Raw genomic sequence first — 26,005 nt, 5'->3', positions numbered from 1 at the left:
CGATGGCACTGGGGTTAGCCCAGACACCCACCGACCACGCACGCAACCTGGGAATCATCCTCAACTCAACGCTCTCAATGACCAAGCAAGTCAACGGCATCTCCTCCTCCTGCTTCAACACCCTCTGCTTGCTCCGCAAGATCTACAGATGGATCCTGACAGATACAAGAAAGACAGTCACCCAGGCCCTCGTCAGCAGCAGACTAGACTATGGAAACGCCCTCTATGCGGTAGCCCCGACCAAGCTCATCAAACGACCACGCATCCAAAACGCCTCGGCACGACTGATCCTCGACGTACCACGCCACTGCCACATCACCCCCCCACCTGAGAAATCTGCACTGGCTCCCCGTCAACAAGAGGAAATCCTTCAAGCTCCTCACCCACGCACACAAGGCACTCCACAAGACCGGCCCAGCCTACCTAAACAGACTGCTCTCCTTCTACATCCCCAACCGCCAGCTACGCTTCGCTGACCTCTCACTCGCCACCGTTCCGGGCATCCGAAGAACAACCACCGGTGGGAGATCCTTCTCCCACCTCGCCGCCAAGACATGGAACAACCTCCCCACTGAGCCTACGACAGACCCAAGACCTGTGACCTTCAGGAGGATACTCAAGACCTGGCTGTTCGATCAGTAGCGCCACCAGCACCTTGAGACCCTTGCGGGTATGTAGTGCGTTTTACAAATGATTGATTGAGGACTGCCCAGCAGTGAAATATGCCCAAGGAGACAATTTATATTGTCCAGATGTGTGGAAGTTCTAGCCTGTACAGGGATATCCATTGCAAGCCTGATTGCAGTATTCTGTATCAGGAGTTTGTGTCCGTAATGAGGGGAGCCCAACAGATTAGGTATGCAGTACTACTGCTTCTAATCAATTCTTGGATTAAAAGTTGCTTAGAAGAGCAGCGGATGAATGGTAAGATTTTTCATATAAGGTCATCATAAAGAAACAAATAGAGGTGAGCTTGTTGATATTGGCCTCAAAAGAAAATTTATTGTCATAACTGACACCCGGGTTGCATGCTCTAGTGACAGGAGGCAGGCAAGAGACGAAATCCTCAGGCCACCATCCTTAGGCAGTCCAAATAGAGAGATCGTCAAATACCAGTACTTTTGTTTTATCTAAATTCAATCTAAGGGGATTTGTGTTCATCCAGCTGGTGACTGCAACCAGGCAGCTTTTAAACTGTTCCTGAATGATATTATTGATATCACCTAACTTCAGGATAATTTGTATATAAATTACATAAGCATAAAATTGAAAGTCAAGAGTGGTAATTGGGTCAACCAAGGGAGCCACATATAAGTTAAAAAGTGTGGGGTTTAAAGCAGAGCCCTGTGGTATGTCACATGATCAACCTATGAAGGTTGACTGAAAAGAGAGTAGCTGGACTGCTTGAGATCTAAAGTTTAAAGGAGAACCAGGCCAAGACATTCCTCCATTACCTGCAATTGAAAGTCCGTATAGTAAACGTTTGTGACACAGTGTCAAAGGCTACCAACAAATCAAGGAAAATCCGAGCTGAGGAGCCTTCTGCATCCAGTGTCATTTGTATATCATTGGCAGAGGAAATAAACACATTCTCCATAGTCTATCTAGGATCCAGTGGAAAGCCTGATTTAATAGTTTGCAGTTTAACTGTTTTAGAGTCATGCCATACTTGTTCATAATCTGGCTCCTCGCACTACAATGCCTTATTATTCTCCTACGAAGAGGTAGACAAAGAGGAGCCTGACATAAAGGAAGGTATCAAGCTAGCAATTTTATCATGAAAGAACTCTGCCAAAATCAACCAGAATATTTCAGTGGAGGCAGAAGCTGAATTGGTAGCCTCACAAGTGGCCAGGGGAAACAGTGGGAACACAGCCATCTGAACCACTTGTGTTCCGACTATGCAAGCTCTACCACCCTTGCCTTAACCACTCATATGTGTTGTTAAGGGTGTGTGCGATCTAACTGCTGGAAAACAGAAGGAGGAAGACGCCACAGTCAGCTAAGTGGGGCTGTTTTTTTTTTAGAGCTTGAGGTAGTCGGAATAGGTTTTAGGGTAGCAGAAGGGGTTGGGGTAGTTTAAGGGACAGTGCAGGGATAGTGTAAGTTAGGGTGCAGGGCTTTAGGCTTTTAGGTCGGGGGTCTTTGTATGTTTTAGGACAGTGGAAAGGGTTGGGGTAGTTTAAGGGACGGCGCAGGTGCAGGGTAGTGTAGGGTTTTAAGCCATAGGGCAGAAGGAGGGGAATGGGCAGTTGGGGTAGCTTTTAGGGCTGGGAGGGTTGGGTAGGTTTTAGGGAAGTGGAAGGGGTTGGGGTAGTTTAAGGGACCACACGGTGCAGGGGTGGTCGGTGGGGGGAGGCGGAGTAATGGCAACGTTAGCCACACATACCCCTTAACCATTCATACTTATAACACAACATTTTGTAGTAAAGGCTTGTGTGGTTAATGCACATTCGTGGTAAATTCATCTGTGCTTCTATCATACAATCACAGCATGATTCCTTTTCTCAGATACTCTTCATCTGAATGGGAGTGCAGCTCTCCAAGGTTGAACAAGTGGAACACTGGGTATACCGCAGTGGACTGCTTACGTTGATGTATGCGGGCAGTTGGTCTAATTAACCTATCGAATCAAAGGTAGCAACAAACCTATGGGGGAGGGAGAAGGGAGACAAATTAACTTAAAGTGCATTTTTTATTCAGAGTGACACCTATCCGTGACAATCAATATCAAGTGAAACTGGCCTCCTGGTTTCCTGTATTCCAACAGAAATAGTCCATGCCACCAGCACAGAGGATGCAGCGTTAGGGGAGTCTGATCATCTTTGCTGCCTAAGGTGTATATGCTGTCCTATCCTTTTGCTAATTTCTTATGAAGGGGCGTGCATAAAGAGCAGACATGGCAAGCTCTCATAAACAGTGCCCATGCCTTCCTGGAATTGCTGTTTAAACTATGGCCTTACATTTATGCTTTCTAATTTAAGCCTATACAGGCAAACCCTTGAACCGCCTTGGAAGTGCATGTGGAAATGTGCTGTCACTGTTTTATTTGAAAGGCTTTATTTATTTATTTAGTTATTGCATACTTGTACTATTTTTTGCCTGGATCAGTTTTTGACAGGAGCAGGTTCTGTAGGTGCAAGCGTCTGTTTCCTCTCTTCACTCTGCTGAGAGGCAGTACATGAAGCTTTGCGCTCCGAGGTTCTTTTCTGAGGAAAGGTGTTTTCTTTAACCCCTTCGCTGCGGCGGCTATTCCGCTTCAGCGCTAAGGGTGTAGGTCGGCCGCGCGGCGGTTCCGTGCTTGTGACGGAACTGCTCCGTCACGGCTCGCGGGCGAGCTGTGCTTGTGACGGAACTGTTCCGTCACGACCCCGCCCGCCCATTAATTCGTTAGCGCAGGCGCGGAGTTCGCGCCGCGCAGGCGCGGTGAGCGGGCCGTGACTGAACAGTTCCGTCACAAGCACAGCTCACCCGCGGCTTGTGACGGAACGGTTCCGTCACAAGCATGCAAGGGGTTAAGGCGGTAATTCCTGAAGCAAACTAGTTGCTACCGGAGTCCTTATTTATTTGTTTTTGTTCTCTGCCTTAAGAGAAAAGGCAGTGGAAGAATCTGTTGGTTGGTTAGGCGTAGGTTCTTACTGTTAGGGCTAAGTAAATAAAAGTTTTTTTTTTATATTGATTATATCCTCATAAAAAAAAACAAGGATAAATAACTTATTCTTTGGTAATTGTAATAAGGTTTGCAGTGACCGGTATTTTATAGCGGGTAATGAGAGGAGTATAAACGCTTTCTCAAAACCTCCTGCCTATGTACTCTGATCCTTCTGTTGACGGCAAACACTGAGCAGAAGTCTTCCAGTGAGAGACAAATTACTGTGAGAAGCGATTCAATCAACTGTTCATGCTTCAGTGCAAACCATGAGGCTAATAGTCTATCTATAGTGTAATCTTTTAATAAGCTTATTAATCATTTTACCTCCATGTCGTTGAGAAGAGGCTCATACCTTTTAAAAATGCTGAAGTTAATGCCTCTCCGAAAAAAAGAGCTTGGGTGTCTCACTCAAATGCCGTCCTTGTTAATACATAATCCTGGGGATCAGGATATTGTTGAGGTTCCTTCTGAGAAATTGACCTTGCCTAAGACGTCAGAGAAGGAATGATAATTTACAGTTAGAACAGTCTGATACAGATTCCATCTCTTCCCCTTTGGGTCATCAGGGATATACCGATGATGATTATGTTCCATTGTTACTTCAAACAAATGCACCCAATCTGTCCTCTTCAGGTACAGTACTTCTGAATTCCTTTGGTATTCCTTATTTTGATCCCGATGTTATTACTCACCCGAGATCAGGAGAAGGGACTCCATCCTCCTTAGTTTCAGTTTTTGTTGTTTATTCGATCAGGAGGCCAATGGACAAGGCAACCAGAAACAAATTAGGGGCAGTTTGCCACAGACCCCTTCTCCCTCATAAGCTTGCATCCACTCCGGATGTGTCCCCGGCTGTGGTAGCTTTTCTATAAAAACATTTAAAAAATGTAAAGATCTTAAGAAGGGAATAGATAAAGCTTTGCGTGTTTGCCAATATAAACTTAACAGAGGATTCTGCTCTTACAGGGACCCCAGTGAATTTACATATTGTTAGAGGATGCAGTCCACATGTTATATATTTATTAGACCATGCCAACTCTGCTATTTCTGTGAAAAGAAAGACTTTGCTTATGAGAATAGACCAGAAACTAGAGTAGATGGCAGAGAAGGAGCTGGTGGCAGAAGTTAAAGGACATCCGTTTGGTTATCACTTTGTGAAAGATATTTCAAGTTATGTCCAAACATTTACATCTCTCGACGAGGGTCAGCTAAAACTAAAGAAGGTTTTTGCACCAAGTGTTTTTGCAAGAGTCGGTTTAGGTCAAGCTTGGTCTCCTGCCGTCTCTCAACAGAACTCTTTCAAGCCTACTTTTAACGCCCCTAAAGTGGATTCTCACACCTAGCTTCGGTCACAAGCCTGGACAGGATCCATTCTTCCCTCAACAAACAAAAAAGTTCGAGGAAGATTTTAGTGGGGCAGAGGACACTCCTGGCCAATAATGGTTTGTCAAATAATTTTTAAATCTTTTTTCCCCCCAAGAAGGTTAGGTGACAGGCTCGCCCTCTTTCGTCGCAATTGGAAGGTTAATCATGTCAGATCAGTGGATTCTGCAAGCTATCCAGGGTTACAAGATAGAATTTTATCCTCCACCTCTTCAGTTACCTCTTACCCTACCAATGGTACTCTGTCTTAGAGAGGCAATCAATAATACAAGAAATTCAAGACTTGTGGCTCAAGGGAGCCATAGAGAAAATGTCTTTACATTTTCAAGGATTTCTTGGCAATCTCTTTCTAGTCAAAAAAGCGGATGAAGGCTTTTGGCCAGTTATACATTTAAAACTACTGAACAGTTGCGTTCTATACAGACACTTTTAAGATGGAAGTAGTACATTTTTGAGATTCCTTAAAGGCTGTGAACTAGTTTGCCAAAATAGAGATTCTTATTTTTCAGTAGCAAATCATCATTCACACTGACGTTGTCTGCATTTTCTGTGGCACAGACGAAAGGTTCCAATTCAAAACTCTACCCTTGATGCTGTCCTCTGCCCCACAGTGCTTCACAAAGATCCTGAAACCAGTGGTGGAACTTCTGATATCGCATGGGGTAAGGCTAATAGTTTATTTAGACAGGAAGTTGCTGATGGCACATTCCCAATGGTTGTTAAATACTCGTGTCCAATGGGCAATTTCTCTTCTTCAGAGATTTGGTTTTGTGATAAATCAAAAGAGAACTGTACTGTTGTGGTGTCCTCCGTTCTTATCTGGAACTCGGAACACTCGGTGTGAAGAGTGTTCCTGTGGTTCCAGATGTATCGGTTGGCCCGGGCTTGTTGGATGTAATCTTTTCAGCTCTGAATAAATCTCTTCAAATCATTTACCTCGTTTCCTGGTTCATCCGTTGTGGGAAGACTTCACTGGCGACGATCTGGTTGGTGGACCGACAAAGTTTCCAAGCCCGGAGCACTGCTAATCGCAGACCACGATTTCCGTTACACTCTCCAAGTGTTTATTTTGACTGCAGCTACTGTCGCATGTAAGCGTGGCCGAAGCGATCTTCTGTCGTGAAATTCTCGTTCTTTAAATGTCAGCAGTGAGACTTTAATTCATTTTTGATTGTTTTCAAAAGTTTCATTGTTTCCTCGGCACGCATCGTCACAACAGTCTCGCGCACTTGACATCCCCGCACGCTCCCTAGTGCATGCGCAGAAGACATCGCGCTGAAGATTCTAATCTCTTTAGAGTGTTTTCTGTAACCAAGCAACACAGCCTTTAGACGTATTTTGCTCACAGACTCTACATTTCTCCACGATGACAAAACAATGCCTGTGACTCATCATTGAGTTTTCTTACATCGATTTTTCTGGGCTATGATCTCACAATAGCTCATCAAATCTACTAAATAAAAACTCTGTATTGTAATTGTGTATATTATTTTATTCTCGACCCCTTTCTGCATTATATAGTGTTTTATACTAATTTTTAACCACTATATTTAATATGGATAGTTTCAATGCTCCACCTCCATTCTTACCTACTCCTGGAGAACCACCTTTAGAATGGAAGCAATGGAGAGAAGGTTTCGAAGCATATCTGGAAGCAATTGGAGGTGATAATTACACCGATAAACGTAAACTAGCAATTTTAAAACACTCTCTGGTTGCAGAAGGCAGACAAGTCCTTAGTCATCTACCACCTCTTGCAATGGACAATTCTAGTGATGAAGGTGATGTTTATGAAAACGCCATTATGCAACTTGACAAGCAATACATTAAGAAAGTGAATGAAGTTGTTGCGCGCCACAAATTTTTGAGCAGATCCCAGTTGGCTAATGAATCAATTGATTCTTTTGTTAAGGATCTAAGGATTTTGGCTGCCAAATGCAATTATTTTGAATTTCATGATCAAATGGTAAGAGACCAAATGGTACATAATGTTGCTGACGTAAAATTACAAGAAAAGTTGCTGGATGCAAAAGACTTATCTCTTACCAAAGCTCTTGACATAGCCCATCGCTTTGAAGACATGAAATTGGGTATGAAAGAGTTATCTGAAAAAAAACAAATGAGTATTCTGAAAAGAAAGCTTTGACTTCCGAAGTTCAAGTGGTTAGAAAGAAATTTACTGAAAACAACTACAACACATTTTCTTCTTCAGTAAATCACAATCTCAAAAAAGATGTAACTTGTTTCAAATGTGGTTTTCCTGGTCATGTTGCGACTGATAAAAGATGTCCAGCCGTAGGTCAAGTTTGCAATTACTGTAAATCCAAAGGACATTTTGCCAGAATGTGTAAGAGTAGGAATAAATTCAGATATGATACTGTAGATGTAAGAAATGCCAGACGTGACAATGTTCATGAGGTTGTTAGTGATACTGATGATTATGATGACTTATTAACTGTGTATGAAATTGATGAAGAGAAGAAAGATGCGCCATTCTGTATGTTACAAGTTGGTTCTAAAGCTATAAGAGTTATGGCTGACTCAGGTGCTAAACACACGTTAATTGGGGATGAATGGCTAAAAGAATTTCCTGATGTATCTTTATTTCCTTCTGACATTAGATTAGTCGGATATGCAAAGAAACCTATAGACGTTCTAGGTTATTTTATTACAGACATTGCCTTCAAAGGCAAAACTAAGTCAAGAGTTTATGTTGCTAAAGAAGGTTCATGTTTATTGGGTTGGCCACAACAACAAGATTTAATGATTAAATTAGATCCTAATCATCCTCAACAGGTTTTGGGTTACTCTGATATGATCAATCATATTTCTTCATGCACTGATAATAGTTGGGAAACCTTATTTCCCAGTGTTTTCTCACCTAAACTAGGATTATTGAAGAAATTTGTTCACAAAATAATTTTGAAACATGATGCAATTCCTAGAGTCCATAAAGTTAGGAATATTCCTTTATCTTTAAGGGAGTCTGTCAAAAAAGAATTAGAACGTCTTTGTGAACTTGATGTCATAGAAGAGATTGAACCTTCTGAATGGCTTTCACCTGTTGTCGTCGCACACAAGCCTAACGGCAAAATAAGATTGTGTGTTGACATGAGAGACCTGAATTCCAAGGTATGGGTTGACAGCCATCCCCTTCCCAACATTGGTGAGATGTTTTCTAAACTTAAAAATGCTTCTGTGTTCACAGCGTTAGATCTATCTAATGCATATCATCAGATAGCTCTCCATGAAGAGAGCAAACACTTAACTTCTTTCATTACTACAGAAGGAGCATATAGGTGCAAAAGAATGCCCTTCGGGCTCGTGTCAGCTTCATCAGTCTTCCAACGTGTCATGCACAAATTGTTTAAAAATGTAGCTAACGTGCTTTTACTTTCAAGATGACATATTGGTCTTCGGAAAAAGATGAAAAAGAACATTCAGAGGTCTTATACCAAGTCTTATCTATTTTGCAAGATAGTGGGTTAACATTAACTAGAGAAAAATGCTAATTTAACATGGAATCAGTTGATTACTTAGGCCATTCCATTAGTAAGAAGGGTATATCACCTAAGCAAAGCTTAGTAAAAGCTATTGAGAATGCCCCGGAACCCACTAATGAAGATCAACTCAGATCTTTTTTAGGGCTAGCTGAGTACTATGCCAAATTCATTCCAACTTTTGCCGACAAAACAAAGTATTTAAGAAATTTGATGAAAAATCAACAATTATTTATTTGGGATTCTAATTGTAAGGAACAATTTTCTTATCTTAAGAAATGTATTGCTTCTGCTCCTTCCCTAGCTCCGTTTGATACATCTTGTCAATCAATTATTGTTTCTGATGCTAGCAACGTTGGCATAGGTGCAGTACTTATGCAAAAGCAAAAAGAAGGTCTTGTTACTATAGCTTTTGCGTCTAGGCCATTGCGTGGCGCAGAAGACAAATATTCCACTCTAGAAAAAGAAGTCCTTGCTTGTCGGTGGGGTATTGAGTATTTTCGCAAATATGTTTATGGGTCTAGATTTGTTGTGAGGACAGATCATCGCCCACTCGTTGATATCTGCACAACTAAGGGTTGTAACAAAGCTACTGCCAGAATTGCCAGATGACAATATAAATTACAAGAATTTCATTTTTATGTGGAATATATTCCAGGAGCGAAAAATGTTTTAGCTGACTGTCTTTCGAGACTGCCCATTGTTGATGATGATATGGTTGCTTGTGATGAAAATCCTGATAGAGTTGTTTCTATTTGTGAAGTCTCTAATGGTTGCATAAAAGAGGAAGATTGGAGGGTTGCGGGCAGTAACGATGAGGAATACAAATGTGTCATGTGTTTTGTGAAGAATGGTTGGCCTAACAAATCTAGTTTGTCTCAAGATGTTTTACCATATTTTCAGATTGCTCAAGAGCTGTCTGTGCTAAATGACATTTTACTAAGAGAGTTACAATTAGTAGTTCCTCATGACTTTAGAGATGTTGTGCTTGAGATGGCTCACGAGGGACATCCTGGTATGACTGGTATGAAAAGGAAAATCAGGTGTGAGTTTTGGTGGCCCAGTATTGATAGATCTAATGAAAGAAAAGTTAGGTCATGTGTGGAGTGCACAAACAGTGACAAGTCACAAAAGGTTGTGAAGTATCATCATGATTTTGATTCTAGGCCCACAAGACCCTGGGAATGTGTTTCCATTGACATTGCTGGGCCTAAGAGTTTTGGTCACAATCCTGTTTATGCCATAGTTTTAATCGATCAGTTTTCTCAATGGCCAGAAGTGAAGTTTGTTCCTCAGGTAACATCTAAAGTTGTTATTGATTTTCTCAAATTTATCTTTGAAAAGGAAGGATTTCCTGTTTCAATATTGTCTGACAATGGTGTACAGTTTACATCGAATGGAATTATTCTGTAATAATCACGGGATAATTCATAAACATTCCTCTGTCTATTATCCTCAGGGGAATGGTATTGTAGAAAGGTGGATTAGAGTATTAAAATAAGGATTGCAACTCGCTTTGTGTAATGGTCAAAATTGTTTTGATGCTATGAAAAAACTTTTGTGGAATTACAGAAACACTCCCAGAAGTGATGGAGATTTATCCCCATTTGAAAAAATGCGGGGAAGAAAGAGTCTGTGTAATATGAGTCAACAGTGGATGAGGGATCTGGTTAGTGGAAAACCCAAAGGGTCTGTATCCAGTACAGTTCGTCCCTCTGTCAATATTCCATGTAGTGTTGGTGATTGGGTGCGGGTGAGAAAATCTGGTTTCATCAGATCTGGGGAGTCTCACTTTTCGGATCCCATGCAAGTTGTTAGGGTTGGCAAACAGGTTGTGGAATTGTCAGATGGTAATGTTTGGAGTCTGTCTAAGGTGGTGAAGGTCTCCAGATTTCGCGATTCTGTAAGTTCACGTCACAAGGTGTGTGTTGGAGGGGCTGCTCATGGAAAAGCGTTACAAGGTGCTATCTCTCCTCGTGTGGACACGAGTAGGTTGAGGTATCCACGGAGTCTGGCTTCAAGTCAACCAAGAGCGAGTTTTAGGTCAAGGCAATCTCCTGTTTGGTGCAAAGACTATGTAATGGACAAATAATTTATTTTGAAAATGTTTTGAAACTGTTTTTCTTTTTAGGTGTAATATTTATGCTTTAATTGCTCACACTTTTATTTCTTTGTTAAAATAAGTTTTTGTTTTTGTTTTTGTTATTTCTTTTAACCCTTTCCATGCGGCCGCGATTACCCTGGTGTGCTATAAACAACACGAACAGGGGCGGGCCGTGACGAACCCTAGCCGTCATCAGCACACGAGCACCGTAGTGCATGACGGCTGGGGTTCATCATCAGCATGGAAGGGTTAAGGAGGGAGATGTGTGGTGTCCTCCGTTCTTATCTGGAACTCGGAACACTCGGTGTGAAGAGTGTTCCTGTGGTTCCAGATGTATCGGTTGGCCCGGGCTTGTTGCATGTAATCTTTTCAGCTCTGAATAAATCTCTTCAAATCATTTACCTCGTTTCCTGGTTCATCCGTTGTAGGAACAATTCAACTGTTTTGTTCTCAAAGGATTCAGTTTCTCGAGTTCATGATAGACTGAGTGAAAGCTGCTCATTTTGTTCCACAGTAGAAAATAAAGTTGATAAAGGAGGAGATTCAATCGGTTGTCAAACTAAACATGATTCCCCTCAGGTGGTTAGCAAGGATAATGGTGTTGTTGTCTTCACCCATACAGGCAATCTTCCCAGCTCATCTTCATTACCAAGCTCTTCAACGGCTCAAGACACGTCATATACACAAAGGCCTACCCTACTCCGCATTAGTCTCCCTTTCCACAGATTCAAAGGAGTAGTTGGAATGATGGCTTTCCCAGATGGACGCCTGAAGTGGAAAATTCATTTTTGGCCAGGCTCCAGATATCGTGTTAGAATCCGATGCAAGAATCTCTGGTTGGGGAGAAAAGTGTGGAGAGACTAGCGCAAGGGGAAAGTGGCGGCTTGAAGAAACTCAGTTGCTCATAGATTGCTTAGAATCATTCTCAGGTACTTTTGTTGTAAAAAGTCTAACCAAGTTGCAAATAAACTCGTGTTCTTCTCAGAATGGGCTGCATTTCTGCCGTTGAATCTATAAACAAACGAGGGGGTATCAGATCCACAGGGTTGGCAGATTTGTCGAAAGAAATTTTGCATTGTCTTGACAAGTGAATTTTCCTTTAAGCAGAATACCTTCCAGGTTTTTCAAACTCAGTAGGGTATTGGGGTTCAAGGTACATGTTGGACAGGAGCGATTAGTCTCCGAATCACAGTGTTTTCAGCAAAATTCAGCAGTGTTTTCAGCAAAATTCTTCTTCTCTGGGGCCCAATACAAGTGAATCTCGTTGCTTCTCACCTCAATCGGAAGGTTCCCTGCTTTTACAGCTGGATTCCATCCCAAACATGGTTCCCTCAACTTCTGGAACTGTCTGTAGATTTTCCACAACTCTCCCCTGTCTTTCCTCTTCTGATTACGGATCCTCAGGGATGCCATTGATAGAGCGCGCAGGTCACCCGGGTCACTAGATCACCAATTTCCACGCACTGGGCCCTGGCGTGCATATGACAACGGTGTTTGCATAAACCGGGTGAATCTTTCCACGCTACTATGAGTAATTCAGGGGGTGACTCTCTCACCACTTACTATGCATGTACCTGACTTACCACAGGCACATTCCTCCTGATGGATCAGGAGCTAGCAGTGGACAGGCAACAAGATTCCTAAAAGGAGTAGAATACCTTACACCTTCAGTACATTTAATAACACTTTGTGATGTATAATGACCACAGACACCTGATGAGTTTAAAGTTTTATATAGAGAAGTTTAGAATGAATATGCCATGAGTATAAGGCAAATACAAATCAGAACATCAATAATCAGGATCAAAGCCAAAATGTAACTATGGATAATGGCAAGCCCCATAGGGTACTAGGGAACATTACAGGGTATGAGCATTAGGGAACATGCTATTCAGTATGAATTTAAACTAGGACAGGGGACGTGAGAAGGACCTACTATGTGCATTAATATTCAAACAAATTCCTAAACCTTATGCTATTCTTACTAAGTTCACAACAACCATACTAAAGGGAAAGGATAATGGAACAAGCTAACATAAGCAGTCAGTTTAATAATATCCTAAAGGTAGGGAAAAAGTGGAACATTACTAGTAAACAATTGCATAAAAGTCACTTTCAAAAGGTGATAGGGAAATACCACAGGCAAGAGTGCTTTATTAAGAAGAGGAGAGGTAGGAGTAAAGTTTAGACAGACACCCACACGGTATATTTACCTAGGACGGGAATGAGGACCAACCCTGGCCACGGGTCAGTTTGGAAAAAGGCGAGGACAAGGACCCTCAAGGAATCAGAATGCCAGTAGGCGAGCAGGTACAGCTCATGGACAGTCAGGACAGGATACCCCTCAGGATTTGGGTCAGGACTGGGCTCACCAAAGGGCACGACCAACACCTGCAGCTTCGGATGCAACGCCTGCGTTACCCCCTCTCTGCACGGAATCCGCCAGTAACCCCGATTGGGTTTTAGAATCTCCCAGCAAAAAGTGCTCCGCCAGCACTTAGGACTAATTTCCACCCCTTGGATTTTGTGGAAAGTATGGACAGAGTGCTCCGCAGCGCTCTGTATCAATCACCTATTGAGTTCGTAGGGTCAGTGACAGGTCTGCTACTCGGACAAGTCGGACAATTTCTCTAAGCTAAACTAGACTAGTTATACTGTTCTAGGACCCCCAGACCACCCACAAATGTTGCAAGTGACAAGGTCCCAACTTATGATTGGTCAGGAGAGGTGGTCAGGTCATTGTCACCTCCTATAATTCTGTGTTCCCATATTTAATATTTAAATGACATTACCCACCCCTAACATTCCTGTTCCCAGGCATATGTGTGGAAGAGAACAATAGAGCATACAGTAGAAAGAAACAAATGTTGCATTTCAGGTGAAATTCAGCTTCTCCTCTCAGGGTCATGAGGCAGGTTCCCAGGAGCGTCTCCGCTTCAGTAGCCAGCTGGCTGAGTTCCACGGATGCAAGGCCCGGTCCTCAGGTCAGGTGACCAGGTCCACACGGGCTTCTAAAATGGCGCGGCTCCCCAATTCCCAGGCCCCCAGATACGCAGTACATGAAAAGTAAGCGAAAACAAATTAGAATCACACGAAAAAATGAATACACTGTATACCATGAAAAGCTTTACTGCTCACCTTACTTTATAATATCTATAGCATTGAGGGTTAATGCGGGAAAGACAGATATGCAGAAGCAGCGTGAGCTAGCAGAGAGCATGGTTAAAGACAAGCGGCCATATTTAGCAGTAATGCGCATGAGCGAAAACATCCCTCCAAATTGCGAGTGCGTCACATCACGTGGGTATGACCGACGCATGCGCAGACTGGATTTCTGCGAAGCGGCCATTCTGTAATATGCAAGCATGGTTATGATGAAAAAGACACATAGGCAAGCCTCCTAGGGACACCCGCGTGTTGGGGAAAGGTGAGATAAATGACAGACAAGTTGAATTAATATTATTACGAGTTAGGCGAGGTTCATGAGTGAGAGCAAGTCGCTTTACGTGCGAATCCTTGCTCCATCACCATCACCATCTGATCCTTCAAGATCTCCTTCAACTAAAGGTGTGGAATATTGTAGGTCAGCCTGGCATGCCTCTGACCTTTCAAAGGAGATAGTTTCCATTATCAACGACTCCTGGGCACCTTCCACTCAATCCGTTTATAAATATGCCTGGGATAGCTGGTGTGTGGAACAAGCAAATGATCCTACATCAGCTACTCTGGTAGAGGTTGTCATCTTTGTGGTTTCCCTCTTCACAGCAGGCAAAGCTTACAGAACTGTGAATTCTTAATGATCAGCATGTTCTGCTGGTCACCTCCCAGTCAAAGCAGAGCCAGTAGGTAAACATTTCCTAGTTTGCAGAGCTATGAAATCAATTTGTCTAAAGATCCCTCCATGACCAAAATATTCAGTTCTGTGGGATGTAATGGTGGCTTTAGACTTAATCTTTTCTTTGCCAAGTTTCTTTCTCTAAAACAGTTGTCTGCCCAGCAGACCGTGTTGTTATGTTTGATTTTATTTAAAAGAGTTTCAGATGTCAGGGGTTTGGATAGTGATAACAAATCTTTTTCCCCTCAGGGAGTTACCTTTTATGTAACAATAAGTACCAAAACAGTATCCTCATATATATTTTATACAGCGTTTCATGATTGTAAAAATGTGTCTGTGGTTGCAAGTCTCCATTGTTCTGTATCCTAAATTTTTGCTTTTCGTCCCCCTTCAACATTTCAGTTGCTAATTTCCTTCTAACCCCCTGTCAAACCAGTCTCTCCAGTTACTCTAACCAGATGGGTGAGATGGATTATAGATCAAGGCAATATTGACCTATTTATGTTTGGTTCTCATTCCTTTAGAGGAACTATGGCATCAAGGCATTTGTTTCTGCGGGACTCCTTGAACATTTTAAAAACAGTAGATTGGTCTAATTAATCTACACTTAAAACATTTTATTATAAGCCTATTGCACATTTATCTTGTGATGTTATCTTCAAGCGTCAAATGTGTCATAATCGGGCCTCTGGTTTTGTAATGGAAATACAATTTAGCCCACTAAAGTGACAGGAGGTTTGTATTCTATTGAAGACACAGAGACTAAGATTATCCCTGCTGTCCTCTCCAATTTTACAAACTCTAATTTCTGTTTCAGTTACATGGAAATGGATGATTTCTTTACATGGAGAGATGGGTTGAACCACCACCATCTTGGGGATGATCATCATCTTCAGGATTGCACTGTTGGAGGCCATTGTTTAAATGTTTTATGTAGTATTCTTATTTTATTATAAGTTCAGGTGGAAGTATATTTTTCTGTCTGAGCAAAGAAGAGGACGGTTTCTGCTCTGCGGTTACTATTATACACTGCACTGGACTGTAATTAGTGCACTCACTATGACAACATAGGCAAGCTAGACTGCTGACCTCTGTTTATCTGTTAAGAGAGGAGTTGGCCGAACCACGAGGGTGGTCGATCTTGAGTCTGGGGAACTGGGTTCAAGTCTCAGCAATGACGTTGAACATCCTGTGATTCTGGGCAAATCACTTAATCTCCCCATGCCTAAAAAAAATTAATGTGTCCTCATGTAATGCAACTAGTGCTATGTAAAGTGCCATGTTACCTGATTTGGGTCAAGGTCGCGCTATATAAAACTCTATAAAACATTTTTTTTGTAATTTGGGCCTTTTTTCTCATCCATGTTATATGTATTTATTTATTTGCTGCTAGAGAAATACAGTAAAGAAGATTATCATAATCTTCGCCCGTGTCTTTAGCAGAATCCAAACCTCCTGTCACTTTAGTGGGGGGAGATTCCCATCCTAGGATAAACCATGTTAACGGGGTTTAGCATGCAGATTTTCCAACCGCAACATGAATTAACGTTCATATGGGTGACTAAAAGGTGTCCATTGAAATAATTTTGTCAAACGTTAGAGGTTAATTGGCATGCAAAGCAAATGTTTGCCAGGCAAATGTATTTCCTACTTGAAAAGCATTTTACTAATTGAATCAGTTTGAAATTGCGTTATCTGCCTACCTTTGTTAAGCTGCTGGCCCTCCATTGGCATTGGGAAAATGTTTTATTGTACAATTGTGTAGCTTTTTTTAACTGACATGCTGTTTCAGAGTATCTGCTTGAAAAGGGCATTGGTTGAAATATAGTCTAAATGGGAGTTTTGGGTGAAGTACCTATCGGCAGCATCATGTTCTCTCACATAATATTCTTACAGCTCCACTCCAACCCAGTCCAGACTCCTGGGTCTCTTAATCTTTCAAATTAGAGTTAAATAAAGTAGGGTTTTTTCGGTCGAGGACCGGAAATGCTGGCTTGCCAGCTTCCGGGAGGAGATCGTATGCTTCTTAGTAGGGATTTGGAACCCTCCTCCCTCGCCCGTCTCTCCTCTATTGGCTGGCTTCCTAAATGGAGGCCAGCCATTGGAGGAGAGAGCTGCCCCTCCTAATAGGCTCCGTCTTTTTCGGATTCGGGGGCGTGATTTTTTGCATTCTTTAGCCCTGTGACGTCGTCTGTCACTCAGGGCGCAAAACCACGCCCCCAAATCCGAAAAATTTCAGAGTTGCCGGACGCCATTTTGCTGCTCGAGCAGCGTCAACCGAGGACATCAGGTAAGCCTCTGCCCCCCTGTTTGTGCCGTTCTTAGTGCACCCGTCAACACATGGGGCCGCTTGGGGGAAAAAGAAGACTGCTCTTGAGCCTCTCGGGGCTCTGTCACGCACTTTGCCCCCTGAGCCCTCCTGGGCTCTACAGAAATGCGGCCATCTCGGTGGATTCCCCCATTGGGGACTCGGAACTTGCAATTGCCCCCGGGAGCCTCGGGGCTCCAAATCGCCAAATGCCGCCTTGAGATAGGGGAGGCCCCCACCCGGGTCGCTGCACTCACCGGTACTTGGCGCGGGGCTTCTCTTCCTCGGGGCCTTGCTGGACGTCTCCTCTGGTGCCGCAGACGGGGCTCCCCTTCTCTGGGGCCTCGCCGGCGGCCGCGCCTCTGCCACTGCTCTCCGGGGCTCTCCTCCTTTGTCACCCGCAGAAAGTTAAATGTACCCATTGCATTCCCAGATGTTTCTCGACACTTTACAGGATCAGCGATTTTGTACAAAATAAACACCCCAGGAAGCGAAGCGCTGAGCTCAGCAGTTCTGTGAAGGAGAATGGCTTCTCCCAGCTCCGGCGGTGCCCTGGTTAGCATTCCAGGGGCGCAGGGCGGGAAAGACAGACAGCAGGGCAGGCGGGCTGTAGACCCGAGTCACCGGGGTCGGACTGCTCGACGGGACCGGGACAGGAGGATTCGAGAGGCGAGCTACTGAGATTAGAAAATATACGGCTACAGGAACTGGAAGCCGCTGATTGGAAGACTTGAAAGGCACCGGGATCTGATGGTTTGATAACTCACGGTTTTATTTCAGGCCATGGGATAGCTCATTTATTGTCCCGTACGTGCATTATTTAGGCTATTGTGCATCACTAAAATGATGGAGTGACTGTTCTTCATGTCGTATTTACAGTCCACGTCCCCAGTTCTGTTGTGCTTGCTTTCTCCGGGAACAGTACTGTTTTTTTAGCCTGGAAAATGCTTGTACTTTTAAGTGAAGTGCAATAATCTGTCTCTCTCTCATCTGTCCCTCCTCAAAGTACGCCACTTCACTTAAACTTTTGGTGTTTTGTGCAGAACATCTTGCACGGAGTAAAGAATGCCCTCGAGTACAAAGCGCAGAGTACGGATTAGACTCGAATGAAAAAAAAAAGTGTGTGCGAGAGCAGGACAACGAGCACCCCCTCCCCACCCGGCGCTCACACTGTTCCACATAAGGAGAAAGTGGGCCGGGGAGGAGGGAGGTCGACACCAGCCGCACCGGGTGGGGGGTGGGGTGGGGGGGGGGCTTGATGCCTCGTGATAAACATGCTTGGCCCCCTCCCGGGGATGAAGGCAGACACCGGGCGGCGGCAGAGTGTGGGTACAGCTGCAGCCGGACTCCTGTAGGCGGCTGTACTCTTGGGTAAAGGGGGTTGCTGAGTTAATAATGACAAAGATTACCTGGAAAGGGGTGGGTAAAGTTTAGATAGCTCTCAACCTACCAGGGATTTTTATCAGAGTTACCTGACATTGGAAGTTCTGGTACAGGGTAAACGTTCCACTGAAGTGATGAGAATTTGGGGAAGAGGGCAGAGTCTGTTCCGCTTTTGGAAACGAATTGTCTCACGGGTCCTTCAGCAATTGCACCACCTCCAAAACAAGGAATGTGGATATTATAAATAATGTAAACAGATTATTAGTTTGTGGAGACCTAGCTTCTGCTCTTAAAGGGAGGGCCCGCCTCACCTGTTTACACACGTGCAGATGTGCTGTGCTTTCTGACCAGATGTGCCGTCCCGTCTGCCAAGCTACCTATTTTCAAACTTCATTTATAAATGGAAACACTTATAATTTGCAAGAACGCGTATAATTTGCAATAACTGTCCCCCCATCACACGTTATCCAAAGTGTAACTGGTGCATTTGAAGTACATGGCAACATAGACTGGGATGAATAGTTTGCTCTCCCACCGCCTGGGGTGCAGCACCTGTGTAATTGGGGTCACTTTGAGGTCAGTCATTGATAACAATTACCAGGGTTCAAGCTGACAGTCTGACAGATAACTGCGAGTCTAGGAGTCTGCTAAAAGTTAACATTTTCACTTTTTCCCTCGAGCCCTCTATGCAGTAATCTCGAGGGCGGTGGTGCGCATGCGCGCAGACTGCAGACTCATCCTCTGGTGCACGTGTACACTTGATGGTGCTGCTGACCGTCCTCACATTGTTTACAATTGACTATGCTTTCAGTCCCCCATATACAGATCTTTTATACTATACGCAACAATTGATCTGACAGTAAGATGCTCAAGAGGTCAGGCTTAAATAGGTTGCCATGTTCCCTCACAACAATTGTGCTAAAAGTTACACATCCTCCTAAAATGCTGAGTTCAGAAACACATTCAGCTTTTTGTTGCAAAAACGTAATTTTACTGTATTTCTCCACACACAGGAACATGTCTTCCATTGTACCTGAGAAGGCACCCGTGTCATTCTTTCACGTTCTCACTTCTACAGTGCTGTGCTGGTTTGTCTAGCCCTACCCCTGGACTTTGTACATGACAGACAGCGTGAGGAGCATAGTGGATTCCAAACTAGTCCACGGCGAGCAGGTGTGCTGCAGAACTTGCGTTTCCTTTGGTTCTGGGGCTTGGCTACCAATAGTGCAGCAGGTGCAGTGGCACCGGAAACCTGAGGTATGAGTCTGACAACAAATCATGATTGCCTTTTTTTACCAAACTGTCTGCAGACAGTCACGGTTTCTTTCCTTGCATAATAGGCCAATGACTCCCTTGCTACGTCACTGTTCGTTTTAACATGTTGTTGGGGTGCACTGCTGTTTGTGCAGTTCAGCGAGGATTGAGGAATAAATTGTGGTATTGCTTTCATGTTGGTATTCCCGCCAATTCTACCTTTCGCGGCACAAAGCTCTGTGAATATGGAAACAGGACAACCACAGTTCACCACTGAGAGGAAGTTGCCCTGTGTGCAGCCGGTTGCACAGCACACATTAAAGGAACCCGAACTACACATATACCAGCTGACGCAGGTTGGGTGATGTTTAATATTAATGTGTGTACATATTTTTGCAGATGTTATTTAGAGAGTATATCTCACCGTACATCCGGAATACTTTTTGTTTTCTAAAATACAGGGATGACTTCAAACGAAGGGCAAAGTATGCCGTTTGAAAGTTAAATAGACTTCAGCACGGTAACGTTTGTAGAAGGCAATCAACGTGTGTAAGGGTATAGACGTCTGTTCTTAAATATGTTATGCTCCATGCATTTGTATAGCCCATTATACCCATCTGTATAGTGCAGCACCTCCTTTGGAATCTGGGCACACTTTACGGTGCTGAGGTGCTCGCTCAGAGGCACACTGTTCTGTGCATTTTGCATTTCCTTGTTCTCTGTTGATTCAATTATGATTCTATTGGATATTGGCCGGCCTGGTTAGAATGGGGTATGCATTGTTTACTGAAAGGACGGTCTTGCATTGGGCCGGCTAGATCCTGTTATGTATTTCTGCAGGATACTGTGTGCATGGTTATGCTTGTAGAAGGAGTTTGCCGATTGTTTTCTTCTTTTGGGGTGCACGCCTGTGAAGTGTTGGTCATCATTGGCATCTGGTGTAAGCTGCAGGTCACGAGTTCGAATCCCACCTACGCCAAATGTCTCATCTTTAACGTGCCGGTAATTTGATCACCATTTTATTGGGAAGAATAAAACTGGCTATTTACAACATTTTGAAACCGAAGTGATTTAAGGAGCATTTTTAAAAACGTATTTTACAACAGATGTTCTATTTCAAATAATTCTTTCCAAAAACCATGTTCTCAAGATATTTCCAGTTATAGTCTGTTTATGTGATCACAGTGCATCGGCCAAGGATCATACTCCCTCATCACTGTCCCCTCACTTTTAAACATCACGTCAAATTTTTATTTTCTTACCAGTAGATTTTCTGTGAGCAAACATACAAACGCTGCTCAGTTGACATTACCTTTGATACAAGAACGTTTTCAGTTCATTCAGAATTCTTGGTGTATTTACTATGAAATGAGCACCTAATCTACACTGAATGATTTATTAATAATTTAATTATATTGCATGAGAAATATAGTGCTGGAAAAGGAAAAAAGCAGTGTAGGAGCCAGAACAACGTGGCGGCAGATGTTGGGCGGAGCCCAGCGGGCCAGAGATAGGCACAGTCAGCCTATTCATTATTTTTACAACCTCTCCTCTGCAAAGAAATTGGCTAAAAGGTGAAAAGCTTCAGTAAAAACCGTTCTGGCTTACTTTATAAGTCTCAGTAGAGCAAATTTTCTAACTGTACTGCCTTTTGTCACTTCCCCTAGCAGAATTCAAATTCTGGTGAGAATACACTCCTGTTTCTGGCACGAAAGCATGAGACTTTTCTTTTTTTTACAAAATGGCCCAAGTAGTACGTTTTTGATCAGCCTCATCTCTGTGTCCATCAACTGTGTTTTTTGGGTCATGTGCTGATGCCAGGATTAGAACTCATTTCTGCAGGTTACAAGGACAAAATTAGTATATTTGAATATGGTAATAAAAACCTGGGTTCTGAAATGAAAAGAAGCCTATGGGTAGGTAACTTACAACTTGTTCCCCCGTCCTACTTTACAACTATATAATTGGGTGCCTTCCAACAATAGGGAGAATGGATTTTTAGGAAGGAAAAATATGTAAAATGCTTACGTAATTGCTATGGGTAGGGTAAAAAGGTAAGGTCGAAAGAATGATCTGAAATGGATGTTAGTAAATGTATCTCCTGCTTACGAATAAAAGAACCATAAAAGAAGGAGGTGTGATGTTAAGCTTGATTTAATGATTTGCCAAATTCTAGAAATTATGCTCCTTTGGAACATCAAATAGTTAATTGCTGTTCTCATTAAAAATACTCATCATGATCGACCAGAGCACAAGTGGCTGCTATACGTCTCTGTTACTTCCTCCCCGGCCCTCTTCACTGTTTCTCTCCCTCTCCGTGCCTCTCCCTCTCCGAGGCCCCTCCGCCCGAGACACAGAGATCATACCGGCGAGCAGTCACACTGAGGAGAAGAACCCGGAGGAGTGTGCAGGTACGGGCGTGAGTGCAGCAGCATGTGACGGTTGGACAAAGTAATCACAGCAGAGAAATAGCCTTCTCTGGGGGGGGGCAAGAAGTAAATCATGCAGACTGGGCTTTAAGTGGGATGAAAAAAACTGGGGGTCTCTCAAAAGGGCGTGGCCAATATAATTAAGGGCGTGGCTTAAAAACATGTAAACTAAAAGTCTGTGCTTAATAGTATAGTGTGTTTCCGGCCTATGTTTTGCTGTTTCTGTCATTACATACAGATATATGATAAAAGTAACATATCTGCAACACGTCAAAACTAATGACTGTGTCAATAGTCGTTAGTTACATAAGATAAATAAGCAGCAACTATGGGTTGCATATAATATTGGAAAAGCTTCGGCTTAAAGCCCTGGTGACACCAAGACAAATGTAAATGTAAATGTAAATGTAGGTATACTTATATAGCGCAACCTGTCACCACAAAGGGCATCCTGGCGCTTGCCTAGGGAACCCGTCCTGGTATTCCCCTGTGAGAAGCCCCGACAGGGTGTCCACAGGGTGAAAGTCAGGCATCCCGCCGCGAAGGGCCATTGTGGAGATTAAGCAAGCTATTGCCCAGAGTCGCAGAGTGTGAACCCGTGACTCGAGGAGGCACCGGGACGAGAATTATCGAGTCCGTGGAATTTTTAGCCCAAGACCCGCCGGGGCGGGGAATTGAACCCTGGTCCAGGACCGATCTCAGATTCCGGGTCTGCCGCCTCTAACCCCTGAGCCACACTTCTCCACAAATGACAATGACCAAGACAATGTTGCTGCTCCTTAGTTTCAAAAAGAGAAAGGAAATCTAGAGAGAAAATGACTCTCTTAAAAGGATTCCCCTTCCCCTACAACTCTCATGCCGTATCTTCTCCACTAGTGAGAAGTGAGCAGTGTGAGCACACACACATCAATGCTCAGCTATTGCCATTGTAAATGACAATGCCATTTATTTATATGTTTTCAAAACCAACACATAAATAAAAAAAATTGTCATTTACAATGCCAATAGCTCTAACTTTTGCAAAGGCGAGACCATTGCATTGTAAATGTGTGGGGGCCTCTCTGTGTGTGTGGGGGGGGCCCTCTGTGTGTGTTTGTTGGGGCTCTGTGTGTGTGTGTGCGGGGCTCTCTATGTGTGAGGAGCTCTGTGTGTGTGTGTGTGTGTGGGGGGCTCTCTGTGTGTGTGTGTGGGGCTCTGTGTGTGTGTGAGGGGGGCTCTGTGTGTGTGTGCGGCTCTCTCTGTGCGTGGCTCTCTGTTTGTGTGTGTGTGTGTGTGTGGCTCTGTGTGTGTGGCCCTCTGTGTGTGTGTGGCTTTCTGTTTGTGTGGCTCTGTGTCCACGAATACTCTCTACTACTCTCTAATGCTCACCTATTGCCATGGTAAATAACAATACCATTTATTTATGTTTAAAAAAGAAAAAATGGAAAAAAAATGTCATGAGCAATGCCAATAGCTCTACCTCTAATAATGCCGAGACCATTGCATTGTAAATGCTTGTTATACTGCTGTGGTGTCTCTTTATTTCGTTTTTTTTAAGGAATCGTTTCAAATTGTGAAGTTTAGTGGGTATGCAAAAATGGTATGTTCAATTGGGTACTGAGAGTAATTCTTGTAAAAATAAGTAAATCATCTTACGGAAGATTAAACAGAAATGAATATTTTATTTTCTGCTAGGGGGCTTTTGATCGTAAGAAGCACCACGATTGGTCTAACTTCAACACTCTCGTGCTGCGTGTACGTGGGGATGGCCGGCCATGGATGATCAACCTTGCAACAGAGATGTATTTCTCACATCAGAAGAGTGATCTGTACAACTACTTTCTGTTCACCCGAGGGGGACCCTATTGGGAAGATGTCAGGGTACAGTATTTTTTGTGATACAGAAATATAATGACGGCATAGTTCCATTTATTTTGTTTAACCTGCCTTCTATAATGCCAACAGATCCTGCGTATTTGTTTACAAAACAATACAAGTCCAGTTATTGGTATAAAAAGATAGACAAATATTTCAAAGGTAAATCCGGATATGCAGAAAATATCTGGTCCCATGGTGTGGCGGCCCACCTTTTAAGGCTTTTAGGTAGAGTCTGTTCAGAAATGTTCGCTGTCACTCTGAGGGCAATAGCTGTGAGGCACCATCTTCTGCAGCAGTAATACACTGTTGCAGATCTTAAGAGTGACAGCAAAAGCCAAGTTGAACTGTCTAGTTATTGACCAAGATGCCACCAACTCTTACTCATTTCGTGAGTGTTTGAGCAGGCAGGCATAATGGTGTACTATTAGAGAGCTCGTGGTTGAAATCTCATCCCTCTTCTCAATCAATCAGATTTGGAGAGTTCTTCTTGTCACCTGTGAGTAGCTAAGCGCTGGTAGAGTGTCCAGTTGATTAGCTGAGTAGCCAAGTCTTCAGGGTCTTTTGGAAATCTGAAATGGCTGGTGAGGTCTGTAGATGAAAGGGTTGCTCGTTCCAGGCTTCCGTTGCTAGGTAGAAAGAGCAACATCTTCATCTGCTATGTCTGATGGAAGTGGGAGGGTGAGGGCTAGAGAAAGAGAGGCTGAGCGGAGATGTCTGGTGGTCTGATGGAAGTACACGCAGTGGTTCAAGTAAGCGGGTCCGCAGTTGTGTTATGTTATGTTAAATCTATTTATTGAGCGCGCTAACACCATTAGGTTTCTTGGCGCTATACAGAGGGAGCAGGGAGGAGAGACAGAAAGAAAACCAGACTGAGAAAGAACAACTAGTGATAAGCTACAGTAAACAGGTACGTTTTGAGGGCAGATCTGAACGTGGGGTAGGGGGAGGGTAACCTAAGAGGGAGAGGAAGGGAGTTCCAAAAAGAAGGGGCTAAAAAAGAAAACCTAAGGCCACCGTGTTTTTTCCGTTTGAATCTGGGGACGGAAAGTAAAGCCAGTTGGGATGACCGAAGGGTACGAGAAGGGACATAGGGATGGAGCAAAGAAGAAATGAAGGAGGGGCCATGACTAGTGAGGGATTTGAAAATGATGCAACCAAGCTTAAATTTACAGCGGGCAGAGACCGGGAGCCAATGGAGACTCTTAAGGAGAGGTTGAACGTGCTGATCCCTGGGTTGATGGTAAATCAAGCGAGCAGCTTGATTTTGGATCAGCTGGAGTCTCCTGAGTTGGTATGCAGGAATGCCTACGTATAGTGCATTTGCGTAGTCAAGCCTAGACATGACTAACGCAAGCAGGGCCAGAATAAGAGCATCAGTGGTCAGTAGGCGGGAGATTTTGCGTATTTTCCTGAGCTGGAAATGGCTAGAGGAAACTACAGCGCTGATCTGGGGTGTCATAGATAGATCGTTGCTTATGACAACTCCCAGACTTTTAGCTGAGTTGACAGGGCAGGGGGGGTTGCCAAGACTGGCAGGCCAAAAGGAAGAGTGCCAGGGATTGGAGGGCCCCCCGACAAGGACCAGCTCAGCCTTGTCGGGGTTGAGTTTCAGATGGTTTGTGCCCATCCAATCACTGATGAAGCAGAGGGTGTTTTGAAAAGTGGAGATGGATTGGTCACTGGAGTCAATGGTGAAAATCAGTTGGATGTCATCCGCGTAGTTGAACGCGGAGACATTGAATCGACGGAGGGAACGAATTAACGGGGCCAGGTACAAATTAAAAAGGAGAGGGGATAAGGAGGAACCCTGCGGGACCCCACAGGTCAGTTCGACTTGAGGGGCGGAGAACTGGGACAACCTGACAGCTTGATGGCGATGGGTCAGGAAAGAGCGCACCCAATCCAAAGCAGTGCCCCGGATGCCAGCCTCTCCGACACAGTCGACCAAAATGTCATGGTCGACCGTGTCAAAGGCGGCCGACAAGTCCAGAAGAACCAGGGCCTGGCAGGTGTTAGCGTCGGCGCCCCTGCGTAGTTCGTCCATCACAGAGAGGATGACTGCTTCTGTGGAATGCGCAGGTCTGAACCCAGCCTGCTGGGGATCCAAAACACCAGAGTCCTCTATAAAAGAAGTAAGGGTCTGAGTGACGTGGGACTCCAGGACTTTGCTGAGGAAGGGAAGGAGGGAGATAGGGCGATAGTTGCTCATGGTGGAGGGATCAGCCGTGGGTTTTTTCAGAATGGCGACCACCTCTGCCCGTTTGAAGGAGGCCGGAACCACCCCTAAGGTTAAAGAGTTG

At 43.9% G+C, this 26,005-nt stretch overlaps 1 protein-coding gene across 3 annotated transcripts in view; it reads left to right on the top strand.

Moving 5' to 3' along the window:
- The window catches only part of NDUFAF1 (NADH:ubiquinone oxidoreductase complex assembly factor 1), a 149,559-nt gene that overhangs the window by 98,846 nt on the left and 24,708 nt on the right, over positions 1–26,005 (top strand). For all 3 annotated transcript variants that reach the window (XM_086937199.1, XM_086937200.1, XM_086937198.1), the window contains exon 3: positions 23,523–23,708. In XM_086937199.1, the coding sequence (XP_086793325.1) occupies positions 23,523–23,708 (186 nt within the window). The remainder of the gene's footprint in view (positions 1–23,522; positions 23,709–26,005) is intronic.

The sequence above is a fragment of the Lissotriton vulgaris genome, chromosome 9, assembly GCF_964263255.1.
Source record: "Lissotriton vulgaris chromosome 9, aLisVul1.2, whole genome shotgun sequence".
NCBI lineage: Eukaryota > Metazoa > Chordata > Amphibia > Caudata > Salamandridae > Lissotriton > Lissotriton vulgaris.
This window is presented reverse-complemented; position numbering and strand designations above follow the sequence as displayed.